This window comes from Epinephelus fuscoguttatus, linkage group LG2 (genome assembly GCF_011397635.1).
Source record: "Epinephelus fuscoguttatus linkage group LG2, E.fuscoguttatus.final_Chr_v1".
NCBI classification, from domain to species: Eukaryota; Metazoa; Chordata; class Actinopteri; order Perciformes; family Serranidae; genus Epinephelus; species Epinephelus fuscoguttatus.
Genome location: NC_064753.1, coordinates 50,667,273 through 50,682,372, shown reverse-complemented (window position 1 = coordinate 50,682,372; position 15,100 = coordinate 50,667,273). Strand labels below are relative to the sequence as shown.

Genomic DNA, 15,100 nt, shown 5'->3' with positions numbered 1-15,100 from the left:
GGAAAACTTCCTAAAACTGAGCTTCTATAAGGCAATGAATATTGCGGAGGGCGTGGCTCATCACATAAAGGTGTAGAACATCTCAAGGGTTTCACCCATCACCACGCAACTTTGTAGGCATATGACCACACATAATCTGAGGGGACCCCTCCATTATTGAGCCCATCAAACAAAATGGGGGCGCTAGAGAGCTCATTTCTTATCTAGGCCTAACCGCCATATGGATTTTTACTAAACTTGGTAGATATGTAGAACAGGACGCCTCAAGGTGACTGGAGAAATTTAACTCTAATTGGCAACTGGGTGGCGCTATAACAACAGAAAAATGCTTCCAAATGGCTAAAATGCGACCGATCGCTGTGGCTCCCCCTGTGGACCAATGTTGGTGTTGTTTCTAATGTTTGGTATGACTAAGTCATGGTATGGTATGCTGTACATAATCACGGAAACTGTCAGTGTGTCATTCTGTCAGTCAGTCATTCTGTCTGTCCCACGTTTTTCTACTCACTGACGTGGTCAATCTACTGTACTTTCAATAAAGCAATCGTACTATCAACTTCACAAACACTCTGTCTGAATACATTGCTCTTCTTAATGGGTTCAGTTGACTATTTAATCTGCAGTTTCCTATGACCTGTGTCCCAAACACACACCATGTGAAACTGCACGTGGGTGACTGTGCACTCAGTGGGTATGGACTAGCATATGTATAATACACAAAGTATGTAGTACTCTAACTGATCTTACTGTCTGATCCTATTAAGGACTTAGTGCTGATTGGTCAAACAGGCAGACACTGAGTGTTGTTTTATGGGATTTAACTGGACGTGACTGTACATGAGTGAAAATAGATTTTATAAATATGTAAATAACCATGATAAATTATTTAAGGGCTGCGCACCAGTCACCAGTCCCGGAGGGCTTTCCGTTTGTCTGCGTAAACATTCCTTCGCTTATGTTAGGTTTGGGGCACTCGAGGATCCGTAGTGACGTCAGCTTGTAGAAATTGTCAGAGTGGCAAGATGGCTACGGAACCAAATAAGACTGAGATCCTGACCATTTTCAAGAGATTAAGATCCGTACCGACGAACAAGGTAACGGACCGAGCCGCCGCCGGTGTTGATGTGTCTGTGTGTGTCTCTGTGTGTGTCTGTGTGTGTGTGTGGCTCGTGTTGGCGGTTTGTCTGTCCGGTGTGATCCGGTGAGCTGCCTCAGCTAACTGTTTCCTAGCAGGAAGCTAACTGTGTAGCTAACGGTAGGCCCGGCTACACGGTGACACCGCTAACGGGAGCTAACAGCTGCTAGCCTGCCGGTAAATGAGTCTAACATAAAGGCCACGTATACGGTTTGTGTTCGCGAAGGAAGGAAGCTAACAGGCTGAGCTACACTGCGTCTCAGAAATGAAAGAGTGAAGGAGCTAAAATAAAACTGTAAATATGCGGTTACCGAGAATAAGACGCGCAGTTTAGTGACAATGTTAACGTTGTAATTCGAAGTCGTAACGTCTGACAGTGTTGAAGCATATGTCGCTAATGCTAACAGTGTCTGATGTACAGTTGGTACATGATAACTGAACATATGTTCAGTGTAATATTCATTTACTGTCGAGTTTGATTTGACATGTTTAACAGAGCTGGCTCCAACGAAAGCGCATATTAAATGACTCAGTACATTTAATAAAGTACTGTAACAGTTACTTGTACTTGATTGAGTATTTCCATTTGATCCTACATTATTCTTCTCCTCCATCTCAGAGGTAAATAATATACTTCACAATCAGAAATACTTTATTTCGTAGAGAATGTTAGAAGTAGAAATAAGAAGTATAAGAACGAAGCATGTAAAAATGAAATATATGCTCCAGTGTTGACACCAGTATGTAATATTTGATATGTATAACATGTAAAATGTGCTGCGTATGTAAAGTGTGTAAAAATTAAAGATATACTTAATGCTACAGTACAATGTATAAAACTAGTATGTCAAGTTAGAAATATATATAAAAAAATGTGTTTAATGCTTCAATGTGAATACTAGTATGTAAAATATTTGATAGTACACCATATGTGTAATGTGCTGAATATGTGAAGTGTGTAAAAATATAAAAATTGATGCCTTATGCTACAGTACATTGTATTAAACCGGTATGTAAACTTAGAAATATAAGAATATGTGCCATATGGTACAATACAATGTGTTAAACTAGTATGTAAAGTTAAAAATACAAAAGATATATGTGTAATGCTACAATGTACAGCCCCCCAAAAACACATTATAAATAAATATATGATAAATATTTACAGTATGTGCAACATATATTAAATATATGTTCTCCCGCAGCGCACCATTCATGTGACCATCAACCTGTACAACTCCTCCCTCAGAGTGTCGGCTGCTCTGAGTCAGTACACTGGCACTAGGTTTGCAGTGATGTACCAGTTTCAAGGTACACCGTGATATGAAAATGAATGTTTTCATACCCTGTGCTCATCCACGATATTGGGAAAGAATTGCAACTGGACGGAAAATCTCATCTTTATTTTAGTAATAGTCAAAGGGGAAACTACTTACACATACTTCCATTTTTAAAATGGTCTCAGGTTTTAATTACAGTAATGAAACATTTGTTTAACCTTCTGTTTTCATTTCTTTAAGGCTCCGTCTGACTAATAATTAATACTGTGAAACCACAATATCTCTGAGACAGTTCTGTTCTGTGGAAGTCTCTTACTGTTGCGACCCTGACTGTAGCTCAGAAACAGAAATATGGTATTTATCCCTGCGGGGGAGTTGTGGTTCCTGACAGTCGAGGATTATAGCAGTAAAAGTAAGAAGTGTATGTATGTTAAAATCTAAAATAAAATAGGTGCAGTATGGTACAGTGTAAATACTAGTATGTAAAACATTTTACAATACAGTATATGCATAATGTGCTGGGTATTTAAAGTGTGTAAAAAAAACAAAAAAAAAACCATACATAACATTGTGCCAGGCTGCAGGTTCTACCAATCAAGGTATGACACACAGTCTATTCAGCACATCTGAAATAAATCCTAATATTTTGGACCAATGTGACAGAAGATATGTGTCTTCTTGTAATTTCAGCCATATGTTCTTCTTTTCTTCCAGACAACAGAAACTTTCGACTGACTTTTTTAATGATGTCAACAAAGGTGCTAGGAGTCCAGATAAAGATGGATCCCTTTATTGCTATATTTGGTGTATCATCTGAACAGCTCCTCAAAATCAGAAATATTATCCTTTACTTCTCTTTTGGCGAGACGTTACACTTTACTCCTGTAGAAATGTCAACATTTATAATCGAGACGTCATGTAATGTCATAGCTGGCGCCGCTGTGGCCTATAATTATAGTTTGACAGTGGGTTGATGTCAGATATGTAAAGGTGCTAAAACATCAGCCTGACTTTACTGTAACTACAGTGTACTGAACCTTAAACAACATCATGTAATGGAAACACACATGTGAAGTCACAAGTTACAGGTTTCAGGTCCACCACATCATCATCACGCCATGTGACAAACAACTCTCCGCAGCGTAGTTAACATCCAGGTGATAGGTGCTTATTAGAGACCTTGTTAGATTTGTTGCAGTCATACAAGCTGATGAAATGTACACGCTCTCTCTGTGCAGGTATGTTTTGACTGCGCAGCTAAAAACCCGAGCTGGGCGAGTATTCCATATGGTGTGTTCTTATGCATTGACTGCTCTGGCATCCACCGCTCCCTGGGAGTGCATCTCAGCTTCATCAGGTAAGCCTCACTGTTAACGATGATCATAGTTTTCAGCAGTCATCATCACACCGCATACCTCTCTGACAGTTTCAGTAAATAGCTGAGCTGTCTGAAAGAGAGGCGGAATGACACTTTAATTGCTGTGGGCTGCGTAGTGAATAGTTTAGTCTTTTGACTGCAGATTGTGAATGAGTCAGAGTTCACAGACACTCAGTGACCTGTAGGGTCATGGTCAGGTGTACCTGGAGTGCTGACTTCTCCTTGTTCTTCACGTTGTGCCTCAGGTCCACCGAGTTAGACTCCAACTGGAACTGGTTTCAGCTCAGATGTATGCAGGTTGGAGGCAATGCCAACGCGGTAAGTCAGACTGAGATCAGGCCTGAAAACAACATCTTTCATGTACTCTAGGCAGTGTCATTGGCTGGTAATATTTGGGTGGATGCTTTGGGGTTTTAATGTGATGTAATAACTCCTGTTCTTCATCTGTCTGAAGACGGCGTTCTTCCGCCAGCATGGCTGCTCCACAAACGACACCAACGCCAAGTATAATAGTCGTGCAGCCCAGATGTACAGGGAGAAGATTCGGCAGCAGGCAAATACTGCGTTGTCCAAATATGGCACAGATGTGAGTATCAATTAAGTGGAAAGAGTTTTGGGAATGAGTCTTATGAGTGAGTCATAGTTTCTGCATTGATGCAGTCAGCAGCAGCAGACTCACTGGCTCTGTCAATAAAGATGTAATGCATCAGAATATCATAACCATCAGTTATGTCAATACAGCCAGGTTTTGACTTGTGGAAGTTCACGTCATCTGACAGAACAAACCAGAGTTTAAGGGATACTTTGCTGGTTTTTAACCAGCTCAGTTTCATACAGTCTTCTAGTTCTATGAGATAATAATAAAGGCTAATAACAGGCACCAAATCTGAGACAGCAGCACAACTGATTTTGTGAGTTTCACTTGCCCCCATAATTTCATTTAAAAAAAGCACCTGTAAACACTGCGGCACGTATTGTAAGTTTTTATAAAGGCAGCAGTGAAATCAGACATTTCAGACCTCAACAATCACAAAACTAACCCGTTTAGTCCCGGAGAGACGGCTCATATTTATGTGGGTGGTGTGTGTAAATTAAACTTGTTAAACTTCCCTCTTGTCAAATTCCAAATCTCCCTGCTTAGTGCTACTGCTTGAACTAAAGATTGAAATTTCTAATTTTTGTATGCCAGCTGCCACCTCGGACACGAAGAGAGAAAGACGCCCCTCTCTTCCTCTCAGTAAAACTAAGCAGTGCTTAGCGAATATCACCAAGATTCAGTTGCTGAGTTCCTGTTTCCTGCCTCAGATGTTTTCAGAAACATTGCAGCTTATCATTTAACTGTAATACCAGATTGTACATTACCATCTGGCCGCCATATTGTTTTCTGATGAGCCAGCCCCACCCAACGTGCACTTGCATTATGTCATCAACCAGTGGGAGAGTTTATTGGTCCAGTGCATTCTGGTAGTTGTAGGTTTTCTAACTCTTGAGCAAAAGTGAATGCCACAGTTCTTTCCATCTGTTTTCTCTGGTCGTGAAGCAACAGTTCCAAAAGTATTTGCGTCTTTCCGCTGCAGAGACGGCCCAGGTTTGTGAAGAGACCGTATTTCCAGCAGTGGAACACTTCTTTAATCTCAGCAGAGAACAAAGTCACGACTTACTAATTACTAATATTTACAGCTGTTATGTCTCTCAGTTTGCTAACAGTGCTCTGACCTCTGCTCCTGCGCTCTGTATGCTAATAGCTTCACACAGCCTGATTAAGTGGTTGAATCATTTGTCTCTGGACCTCTCAGGTACAACTCTCCGTCACTCAGTCACAGTAACAGACCTGAGCCGGTGTCCTGTGGATCATTGACATATTACATAAGAGTGGTAACGTGACTATCAGTGTCTGAGCCGTGTTGGCAGACGTAGTTCAGAGTCCGGGGGGGGTGTGCGTAACGTCTGTAAATAAGAGTCAAAATATGAAACCTCCTGTGTGAAGATAGTGAACAGACCTGTCTCTCAGAATAACACACTCCTCCTCTCCTTGTTGCAGCTGTGGATCGACTCCTCTGCAGGAAGCGCTCCTGCAGCTCCTGAGAAGAAAGAGACAGACTTCTTTGCAGAACACACACAGGTTGGTTGGTTTGTTGAAAAATCACAGCATGCTGCCATCTTCACTACGTAACGTCAGGGAACAACTTTATGTTTCTGTTTTAATTTAGTAACAGTGGATTATTTGAGGCTGATGGAGATATTTTGTTTATGTTGGCCAAAGTTTGTCTCTTAATGTGAACACACAATTCAAACAAACATTTCCCTTTAAATGTTTCAATTCAACAGTTAATACAGGAGTTAATCTGACACTGAACTTCACTGGAAATTAAATGAGTATCAATAACTATAAACAAGAGCATTAATCATAGATTGTATAAATAGTGAACACAGCCATTGTGACATCACTTATTGATTTGTGGACTCAAATTTGGGAAGCCTCGAGTTCGGCATTTCAGCCGTTGCCAGCGTGTTTTTTGGAGCCAGAAGTGACCATATTTGGACGAGAGGGTGGAGCTGTGGAGGAGCGAGGTGTGGATCTGACTCAGACTGTAGCGACATCTCGCAGACAGTCTGTCAGTCAAAGCAGCACCACCCTTAAATATGTGTAACTTTAATCCTTAATAAAATGTAGACAGGTGAGAAGTATTAAAGTTCAGCTCCGTACAGTTGTCACGAAGACCAAAACTGTTTTTTGTACCAGGCTGTAAACAGGTTAATTTCTACTGTTAATGTTCCAGTGTGTAATATTTAGCATGGTTTATTGTCAAATCTGAATCTGAATATTCTACCTATTAATATGTTTATATAAGTGTATAAAAGTGTATAATTGCTATAAAATAAAATTCGTTTGGTTTTCGTAGCCTTATAATTATGCTTTTATAGGGCCTTGCTTTAGAGAGGTCGCCATCTTGTGCCGCCATGTATGTACGGCAGACCAAGCAGACAATCCAGCCAGCCAGAGAACGTGTTTCGCGTGTATAAATGAACCAACGAAGACAGCGGAAGGAAGGAAGAAGGAGGAGGAAACAGCAGAGAGTGTTAGTAGTTCGTCGATAGAGAGTAGTGGAAGTTTTTTTAGTTATAAAGTGTGCGAATGGACCACACTTACTACGCAACAGGAGAGAATGAACCCGAACCGTCATCTGCGAGGAAAAGACGACGCAACTTCACTCCTTGTGATGCACTCTCTGCGGCGCTTTTCCTCCTGATGATATATCTCCCCAACGATGATAGCAGTAGCACCGAATCCCATTCTGTGCATTCAGCCTCTCTTCTCGCCTCTCTCTCGATGTCTAGCTGATAAATCTGAGCCTCCCTCGTCTCTGGGGATTGACTGGCTTCCAGAGTCACCCTCAAGAGGCCATTAGAGGAACCACTCCTGCGTTGGCTCCATTTTTCAGCTCTGTTATAGTTGAAACAAATCAGCCTCAAATATATAAAAATGTTGCCAGTAAAATGATGAAAAATCAGAATTACAATAAATTATGAAGGAATATAATCCCTGTTAAATAAGAATTTGTGTTCATGACCTAAAATATAAAATACTGAAAAAAGGACCTGGCTTTAAGAAGTCTTGTGTGCTTGATAAATATATATATATATATATCTATATATATATATATATATATATATATATATATATATATAAATAAATGAATATCATTGATTTGTTTTTTGTGTGTTTTCAGCCTGCTAATGATTGGAGTGTGGCCCCGCCCTCCGAGCCACAGCAGAATGGAGCCACCGTCACCCCACAGCTGTCAGACATGACAGCCAAACCCCAGGATGACAGCCGTCAGTAAAACAAACCTTTCTGTTATCTGTCACATTTTAAAGGGTCATTCCACTGAGTTTACACATGAAAGTCAGTTTACCTGTCGCGAGGGGCGCAGTGCAGCCTGTGAACACAGTTTTACAATGTGTTTGTGCTTCCATAGGGAGCTCCTTAAGTCTGAGAAAATAACCATGGTGATCTCACAGTGATGTCATCAGGGTTATCTTGCCAGGCATCAGAAAGGCTGCGTTACAAACTGAAGGTGTTGAGTTTGAAACACGTTGATTAGATAGGTAGGGTCTAATGATGAGGAAATTTAGGATTCAGCATTTTAGTAGCTTGACTCATACCAGGGACCAACAGACATAAATATGTGCTAGTTCATTGTGTTCATTATGTCTTTAGTTTCTGATAATGACTTTAGTTGCTCTTTTATCTCAGACACGTTGGGATGTCACATACCTTGACATGTGCCTTCCTCAGAAGTGTCACTTGGTGGTGGTTGCGATGCATCTTTATTAGCTGATGTGGGACAGACAGCAGGTGGCGTGACTGACAGGATGGTCACGCCTCCCTAATATCGGCTGATTGACAGATCAGCTGATAAAGACGCATCACAACCACCACCAAGTGACACTTCTTAGGAAGGCGGAAGTTTTTGCCGAAACATGTCAAGGTATGTAACATCCCAACATGTCTGAGATAAAAGAACAACTACAGTCATAAATATGTGCTGCTTCAAATTTGACCTCCAGGAAGATTCTGCTGTAGATAATCAGGTGCATCACATCTGTATTTGGTTAAAACAGAAATATCAGATGATTAATCTCAATTTATTCATCATGCTGTGGAATCAAAGGAACAATTTGTCGTGTTTCGTGACATGTTTTTCGTGCGGTCCTTTGCAGAGCCGGAGGAAGGACCCAGCATCGACGGTCTGAGCACATCACCCAGAGCCTCCATCGGTGAGTGTGTTAGCTTCATTCAGCCTCAGAGAGCAAAGTCACGGGCGCTGCTCTGCTCTCTCATGACCTCAGCACTGTCATCTTCAATTCCCCTCCTCATGTTTGACATTTGTGCTTATTCAGAGGGTAAAAACTTGTCCCACAGCTTCTCTGTCTTTCTCTCTGTTTATCTGCACAAATATGAACATGTACTGTATTTCCAAGGTGCTTAGAGAAGGATTATTGTTATGTTTGATGTATCTGTCTCTTGTGCTATTTAACAGTTAATAATAAAAATTAACCTAAATTATGAAGCACATTCCATACAAGAAGATTTAATACAGTGTGCCCAACAAGAGATAAAAAGAAAGCTGTAAGAAATGGGAACATTAAGAAAACAAAGAGATAGATTTAAACTGTAAATGATCACTTTGGATGGAAGATACAAGTATGAAATGTTTGGCCATCATTTAATCATTAAAGGGAACTTATCAGTAGTGAGTGTGTTACCTACACTAGACGTCAGTCAGCACGTCCTCAGTTTGGAGAATTAGCCAACTAAAACAATCCACAATCCAGAAACAAAAGAGGCATGACATGTAACACAACAGCGTCAGCCTCTAGTGTGACATGTAACAGACGTATCAGCAGCACTTTATAAACAATATCAATGACATCACATGTCAATAACAATCATGTAGCGTCCCTGTTATATGGCGGTTGATCTCGTCCTCTGCTTGGAGGGTAAGGAGCTCCTGGACCTCACTGTTTTCAGCTGCTCTTCTTCTTTGAGTGAGCTGCTACGTTCAATTCAGTTTTATTCATAAAGCCCAATATCACAGATCATAGTTTGCCTCAGAGGCTTTACAGCAGACGACATCCCTCTGTCCTCTGGACCATCACAGCTGATCAGGAAAAACTCCCCAAAAAACCCGTTAACAGAGAAAATACATGGTAGAAAGCTCAGGAAGAGGTGCTGTTAGCTGCCTTTTAAATCTCCCGCAGTCGCAGTCGTACACATAACACATCATCAAAACGTCACGCCTGTGCTGCCCATGATCCCGTCCTGCCGTCTGCCCCGTTTATACACACATCATTTCAGTGCTGTTACTACCTCTCCCATGGCAGATTATAGGCGAGACACCTCCGTCCCCACATACTGCCATTGAACCTTACATACAGCATGGCGAGGTGGCATAATGGTGCGGTAATAATAATGTGTAAGAGAGACTGGTGACAGCTACGGTTAAGCCTGCACTCTGTGAGTCTGGGGTCACACCATGGTTAACCACTGTGGCGCTGTGGTTGCTACTTGTAAACGCACAGCACCCACCTGTCACTCAAAGATGCTCCGCCCTTAATCATGTGTAACTGTAAGCTTTAATATGATGTAAACAGGTGAATCATACAGACATCGTTTCGCTTCTGTTGCTACCTCTGATGGCGTCCTAAAGGTGAGACAACCCTGTCCCCCCATTCTGTGATTACACCATTTATACAGAACGCTGAGGCGACATTATGGCCTGAAATTCCCGCCATGAAGGCAGTGTAAAAGGGGCTCTGTTTGTTATGGGCTCTGGCTTTGAAGAGAGTGTTGTAACGGCTTCAGTTCACTGCCAGAAATCACTGTTTGATGGAAAGGACAGGCTGGGAAAATATCATGAATATAGCGTACACTTGATATTTTAGGTTTTTAAAATACATGTTGCAGCAAGCAGTACGCTGATCAGCTCCTTTGTCGGTACTCCAGCCTGCTTCTCCAAACTGCGGACATGCCGACTGACATCTGCTGTAGGTAACACATTGACTGTGGATAAATACCTGATACAGCCCCACCACAAAAGGTCAGAACTATGCCTATAATTAGCAGATCACTCACGCAGTCCTCAACATGTCAGTCAGTTATTTAACGTTGATAAAGAGCATCATTCACATGTTACATCAGCTTCTTGTGTGTTTCTGGATTCTGGTTGGTGTCTGTTTGTCCTGTCACGTAGACGCCTCCATGCGTTTGTCATCACAGGAAGGACAGACGCCCAAAGGTGATTAGCTGCTGTTTGTATTTGCGCTGGTTAGTTGATGCCTCAGACGCATGGTTGTGTTGCTTGACTGACATCTTCTCAGCCGCCTCCTATCCTCACCTTTCTGCTGATCACGCAATGGAAATATGTGGCTGAGGAGAGCCTTTGATAGCCGTGTGCTGTCTCTATTGTGCACCTGCTATTAAACACATCGCTCTTTGTCAAAGTGAAGCTTTGTATTCTCAGCCAGGAAGAGTCAACCAAGGCTGCTGCATTGTGTCAGAGGAGAGCAGTCATTGTCACCTGTGTCACAGACTGGCAGGTAATCAGTGGGCGATTCAGATGCAACATGTTGACTGTGTGGCGTCACAACTCGAAAGGAAACTGACAAACTATTCAAAGGATCTAATAATAGTATTTATCACAACAGTCTGATGTCTGTCAATAAATAGTTTCCTAAAGCGTGTCAGTTTTCTCACGATGCAAATACTCCTGACTGACTAACAGCAGCGCTACAAGAGCTTCAGAGTGTTGCTGGTGACTTTGTGAGACCCAGGTGAAACAGTCAGCTTTAACGCCGTGCCGCGCTGGCTCACAGCGTTCACTGAGTGTAAACAGTTTGGGAATTAACAATAAAACACGACCAAAGCCACGTCTCTCTCACTGTTCCTTCTCTGCTGTATTAGCTTTGTGTTTCTGAGCTGGTGTGATGATTTCAGGTCGTCAGAATGAAAACCATCCTCACTCTGCCCATGTGGTGAAGCGGAGGCTTCAAACTAAACTGTCCTGCAGTTTTTTAACAGATTGCCTCTTGTGTTACAGACGTGAAGCCTTCCATCATTGGAAAAAAGAAGCCCATGGCTGCCAAAAAAGGGGTGAGTCATATTTCTTTGTGCTTTAGGAGCTGCCAGCTGCCATCATGATGATGTGGATGCACTTTAACCTCTAACCTCTTCAACTCAAGCAGGGACCTGAAGATTAATTGGAGATGAAGCTCAGCAGTGTCTAGTTTCTGTTGTAGTGCAAGCAAGAAAACTGCATTTTTCTGCATGCGTGGGTTCCCATTGAACCCATTTTCATTCAGATACCTTGAGGTGAGAGGTCAAGAGACCTCTGTCAAAATGGCCTTGACAGTTTTTGCCCTCGCCAAAATTTAGTCTTTAACCCTCTTTCTGACCAGATATATCTAAAACTCAGCCTTCGACGACCTCTGAAAAACAGTAATGTCAGCCGAGAACACCGGCGTCCCTGCAGAGTGAACGAGGGTTTTAACTTCAACTCTAACCTGAAACTAATGTGTACTGTGTTTCCTGCTGATGCAGCTCGGTGCAAAGAAAGGTCTGGGTGCCCAGAAGGTGAGCAGTAAGAGTTTCTCAGAGGTGGAGAAACAGGCGCAGGTGGCTGAGAAGCTGAGAGAGGAGCAGGCTGCTGAGGCCAAGAAACAAGCCGAGGAGTCCATGTAAGGAATATTAGTCGTTGCTTTAATTTGTGCAGGTCTTCATGTGAGATTATCGCAATTTACCTCAATTACTTTAAATTTGCTCCTTTATAAAGGGTCTGTTTTTTGTCATTTTTGTAATTAATGTGTCATTTCTCTACTATGACCCATTTGTAAAACTTCTTAAACTGTTTGTGGCTGTGCTCTGACATCACTCGTTGTGGCTTTACAGCGTGGCATCGATGCGTTTGGCTTATAAAGAGCTGGAGATCGACAGGAAGATGGAAGAAAAGAAGATGCAGAATCTGGAAGGCAAGAAGAGAGAGCAGGCCGAGAGACTGGGCATGGGCTTCGGCAACAGGAGGTAACGTCACGACACAAACACTGATGTTAACAGGAACACTGCAGTGATGGCGTGTGATAGTGCTCCACGATTAATCTAATTGCAATCGTAATGTCAGGCTGTGCGATTACATAACCGCATAAAAGGCTGCGATTTGCGATTTAATGTAGGCTAAATAAATGTTAATGTGTGTGCCTGTGAACGTGACTGCCTCTCCTGTAGTGTGTGGAGTTTGTTGACATCACGCCCACAAGCTATCCTGGCGCGTGCAGCTGGCGTGCAGCAGTGACCAACACAGACGCTTAAGAGGAGCATGAGCTCGACCATGAACAGGCTGAGTTGGTGGCGAAAAAACGTCTGTTACATGGCGATACTTTGGATTCAGGTACGGCGACGTTGAACAGAAAGACGGGCTGTGTAAAAGTTTAAAAGTTAAAGTCGCCACGTCCCGCGGCAGCACGACCAATCTATATCAGCACTTGAGACAGCACAGAGAGAAGTAGGAAGAGTGCATGTGAGAGAAAGACGAGCCGAGTAACGTTCAAGACAAAGAGACAACTGAAAGCCGACAGAGCCTCATAAAACAACATCCAAGCAGTTACGCAAACATTTGTCAGTGTCACAGGAAATCATGGACTCCATAACAAATGAAAAATTGAGCAATTTTGCTCTGTTTCGGCCCACATGACATGCTGCTGTGTTGTGCTATGGCGCTGGAATTTGTCATTTACGTGACAACGCCTGAACGCAACACAGGCTCGCTCCGCTGTGTGTACAGTGTCGTGCTGCGCTGCTGTGTGAGCAGCGTGTTTGACTGTGCTCAGTCTGTTGATGGTCACTGACACACTGTCCATAACAATAACTCTGTCAGGTCAGTGCTCCCTGATATAATGTAGGGAAACACTGAATCAAACAACAAGACTCATGATACCATTTATTTATTACATTTTATTGGAATTATATTGTAATCGCAAATCGCGATATTGTCCACCATAATCGCAATCTCACATTTTTACCAAATCGTGCAGCACTAGTGTGCGAGTAATCATCACATCACAGAAGCCATTAATTCATCTCTAAATGTGTGTGTGTGTGTGTGTGTGTGTGTCCTGTTTCAGTGCTGTGTCCCACTCAGTGATGTCAGAGATGCAGGTGATCGAGCAGGAGACTCCTGTGGGAGTCAAGTCCTCCTCTCGCTCCAAACTGGACATGTTTGATGAGCCAGGTTTCACCTCTGGACCCCCAAAGTAAGTATGACGCCTCTCAAAGGACGCCTGCTTATCCGTCCACCTCCGTTTACATCTGCTTCAGTTTAAATAAGTTTGGCCTCGATCAGACAGAACTGATCTGCCGTTCTCGTTGAAGCCTGCCCCGTTCAGACAGAGCAACTTTCTGCATCTTTTTATTTGTTGCTGTCGTTTGTAGGCAACCACTGAGTCAGCTGTCCTGAGCTTTACTGCCATTTTGCTGAGACGTAAACTCAGCGTACCTTAAAATCTGCATCATAAGACAGACAGGCGGACAGTAATCACTCTGGCTCTGGTTCAGTGTAAGAAGCTGTTCCCAAACAGTACGTTGGACACATGGAAACAGAGATCTGTGTGGGTCCATGAGACCCTCAGAAAGAGGAGACATCACAGGAAGTGCCACTGACAGGAGCTTCGCCTGGATGACAGTCGGCTCAAGGCTTCTTTCAGGATGACTTGGGGACAATTTGACAACCTGCTGTCAGTCATGGGGCCTGATGACAGCTGGTAAAATGTTATAAAGTAGCAGAGACTAGAGTTTGTTCAGATGTGTCTTGCAGCTTTACGAGGTCGCTGGTGAAAGTGAGCTTACACAAACCATGTATGAAGCTCTGCTGACTTGTTGTTACCTCCACCACAGAGGCTCCGCCTTTCAGTTCATCTGATTTGACAACAGGAAAAAACACAGATGACATTTGACGCTTTTTCTGCTGAGATGAAGTTTTTTCAGCTCAAGGTGTTCAGGGTGCTCCTGCAAAAACACGAGGCGCATAGAGTGTTAAAACACGAGGCGCTCAGCAACGTACAGCAGCGAGCAAAACGCCTCACTCATTAAAAACAACAAACACAAAACGCCGCCACAGGCTGCTTGAGCACGTTCTGTCTGATCGAGGCCTGTTCGTGTCTCACAACACACTGCAACACTGGCTTTGATTTTTAGATTCATTTCCTCTAAACATGTTTCTGTTGCGCACCAATGCACCAAAGCAGAATCCTTATATGTGAAAACCGACCTGGCAGTAAACAGGATTGTGACTGTGACGTCTCAGAGCAGCAGGGACGCTGTGACTAATCCTCTGTGTCTGATGTCTCAGATATAAGGACAACCCGTTTACAGTGGGAGACAGTTTTGGATCCAGGTGGGACACCGAGGGGGGGACCGCCTCCTTTACCACCTCCTGGGCTCTGGAGAAAGAGGACCCCAAAGAGGAGGTCACCATCTCTAGTATTCAGCCAATCGGAGAGAGGTATCTACACACGCACTCTGTCTTTGTCAGTATTTTGTGAAATAATAAGAATAAGACGTGCATGTCCCTGGACCGGGTGCAGCTCTGATGTGTGCTCTTGTGTTGGATCCAGACTTCCCAGCAGAAGAAAAGCCGACGTGTCAGCTCCGGTGTCGGAGTCGAGTGAGGCCAGGCAGAAGTTTGCTAACGCTAAGGCGATCTCTTCGGACATGTTCTTTGGTCGGGAGAGCAGCGCAGAGGTGAGCGACCT

The 15,100-nt window shown here is 43.0% G+C and overlaps 1 protein-coding gene across 2 annotated transcripts in view; it reads left to right on the top strand.

Moving 5' to 3' along the window:
* The first annotated feature begins 980 nt into the window (after positions 1–980).
* arfgap2 (ADP-ribosylation factor GTPase activating protein 2) overlaps positions 981–15,100 on the top strand; it is an 18,805-nt gene continuing 4,685 nt past the window's right edge. Inside the window, exons 1-14 of one of the 2 annotated variants that reach the window (XM_049563874.1) lie at positions 981–1,094; positions 3,654–3,772; positions 4,039–4,111; positions 4,248–4,379; positions 5,835–5,915; positions 7,525–7,630; positions 8,519–8,575; positions 10,552–10,596; positions 11,398–11,450; positions 11,898–12,034; positions 12,246–12,377; positions 13,475–13,603; positions 14,698–14,850; positions 14,963–15,089. In XM_049563874.1, coding sequence (XP_049419831.1) covers positions 1,023–1,094; positions 3,654–3,772; positions 4,039–4,111; positions 4,248–4,379; positions 5,835–5,915; positions 7,525–7,630; positions 8,519–8,575; positions 10,552–10,596; positions 11,398–11,450; positions 11,898–12,034; positions 12,246–12,377; positions 13,475–13,603; positions 14,698–14,850; positions 14,963–15,089 — 1,416 coding nt within the window. In that variant the 5' untranslated portion in view covers positions 981–1,022. The remainder of the gene's footprint in view (positions 1,095–3,653; positions 3,773–4,038; positions 4,112–4,247; positions 4,380–5,834; positions 5,916–7,524; positions 7,631–8,518; positions 8,576–10,551; positions 10,597–11,397; positions 11,451–11,897; positions 12,035–12,245; positions 12,378–13,474; positions 13,604–14,697; positions 14,851–14,962; positions 15,090–15,100) is intronic. The other variant, XM_049563884.1, reaches the window with a different exon arrangement.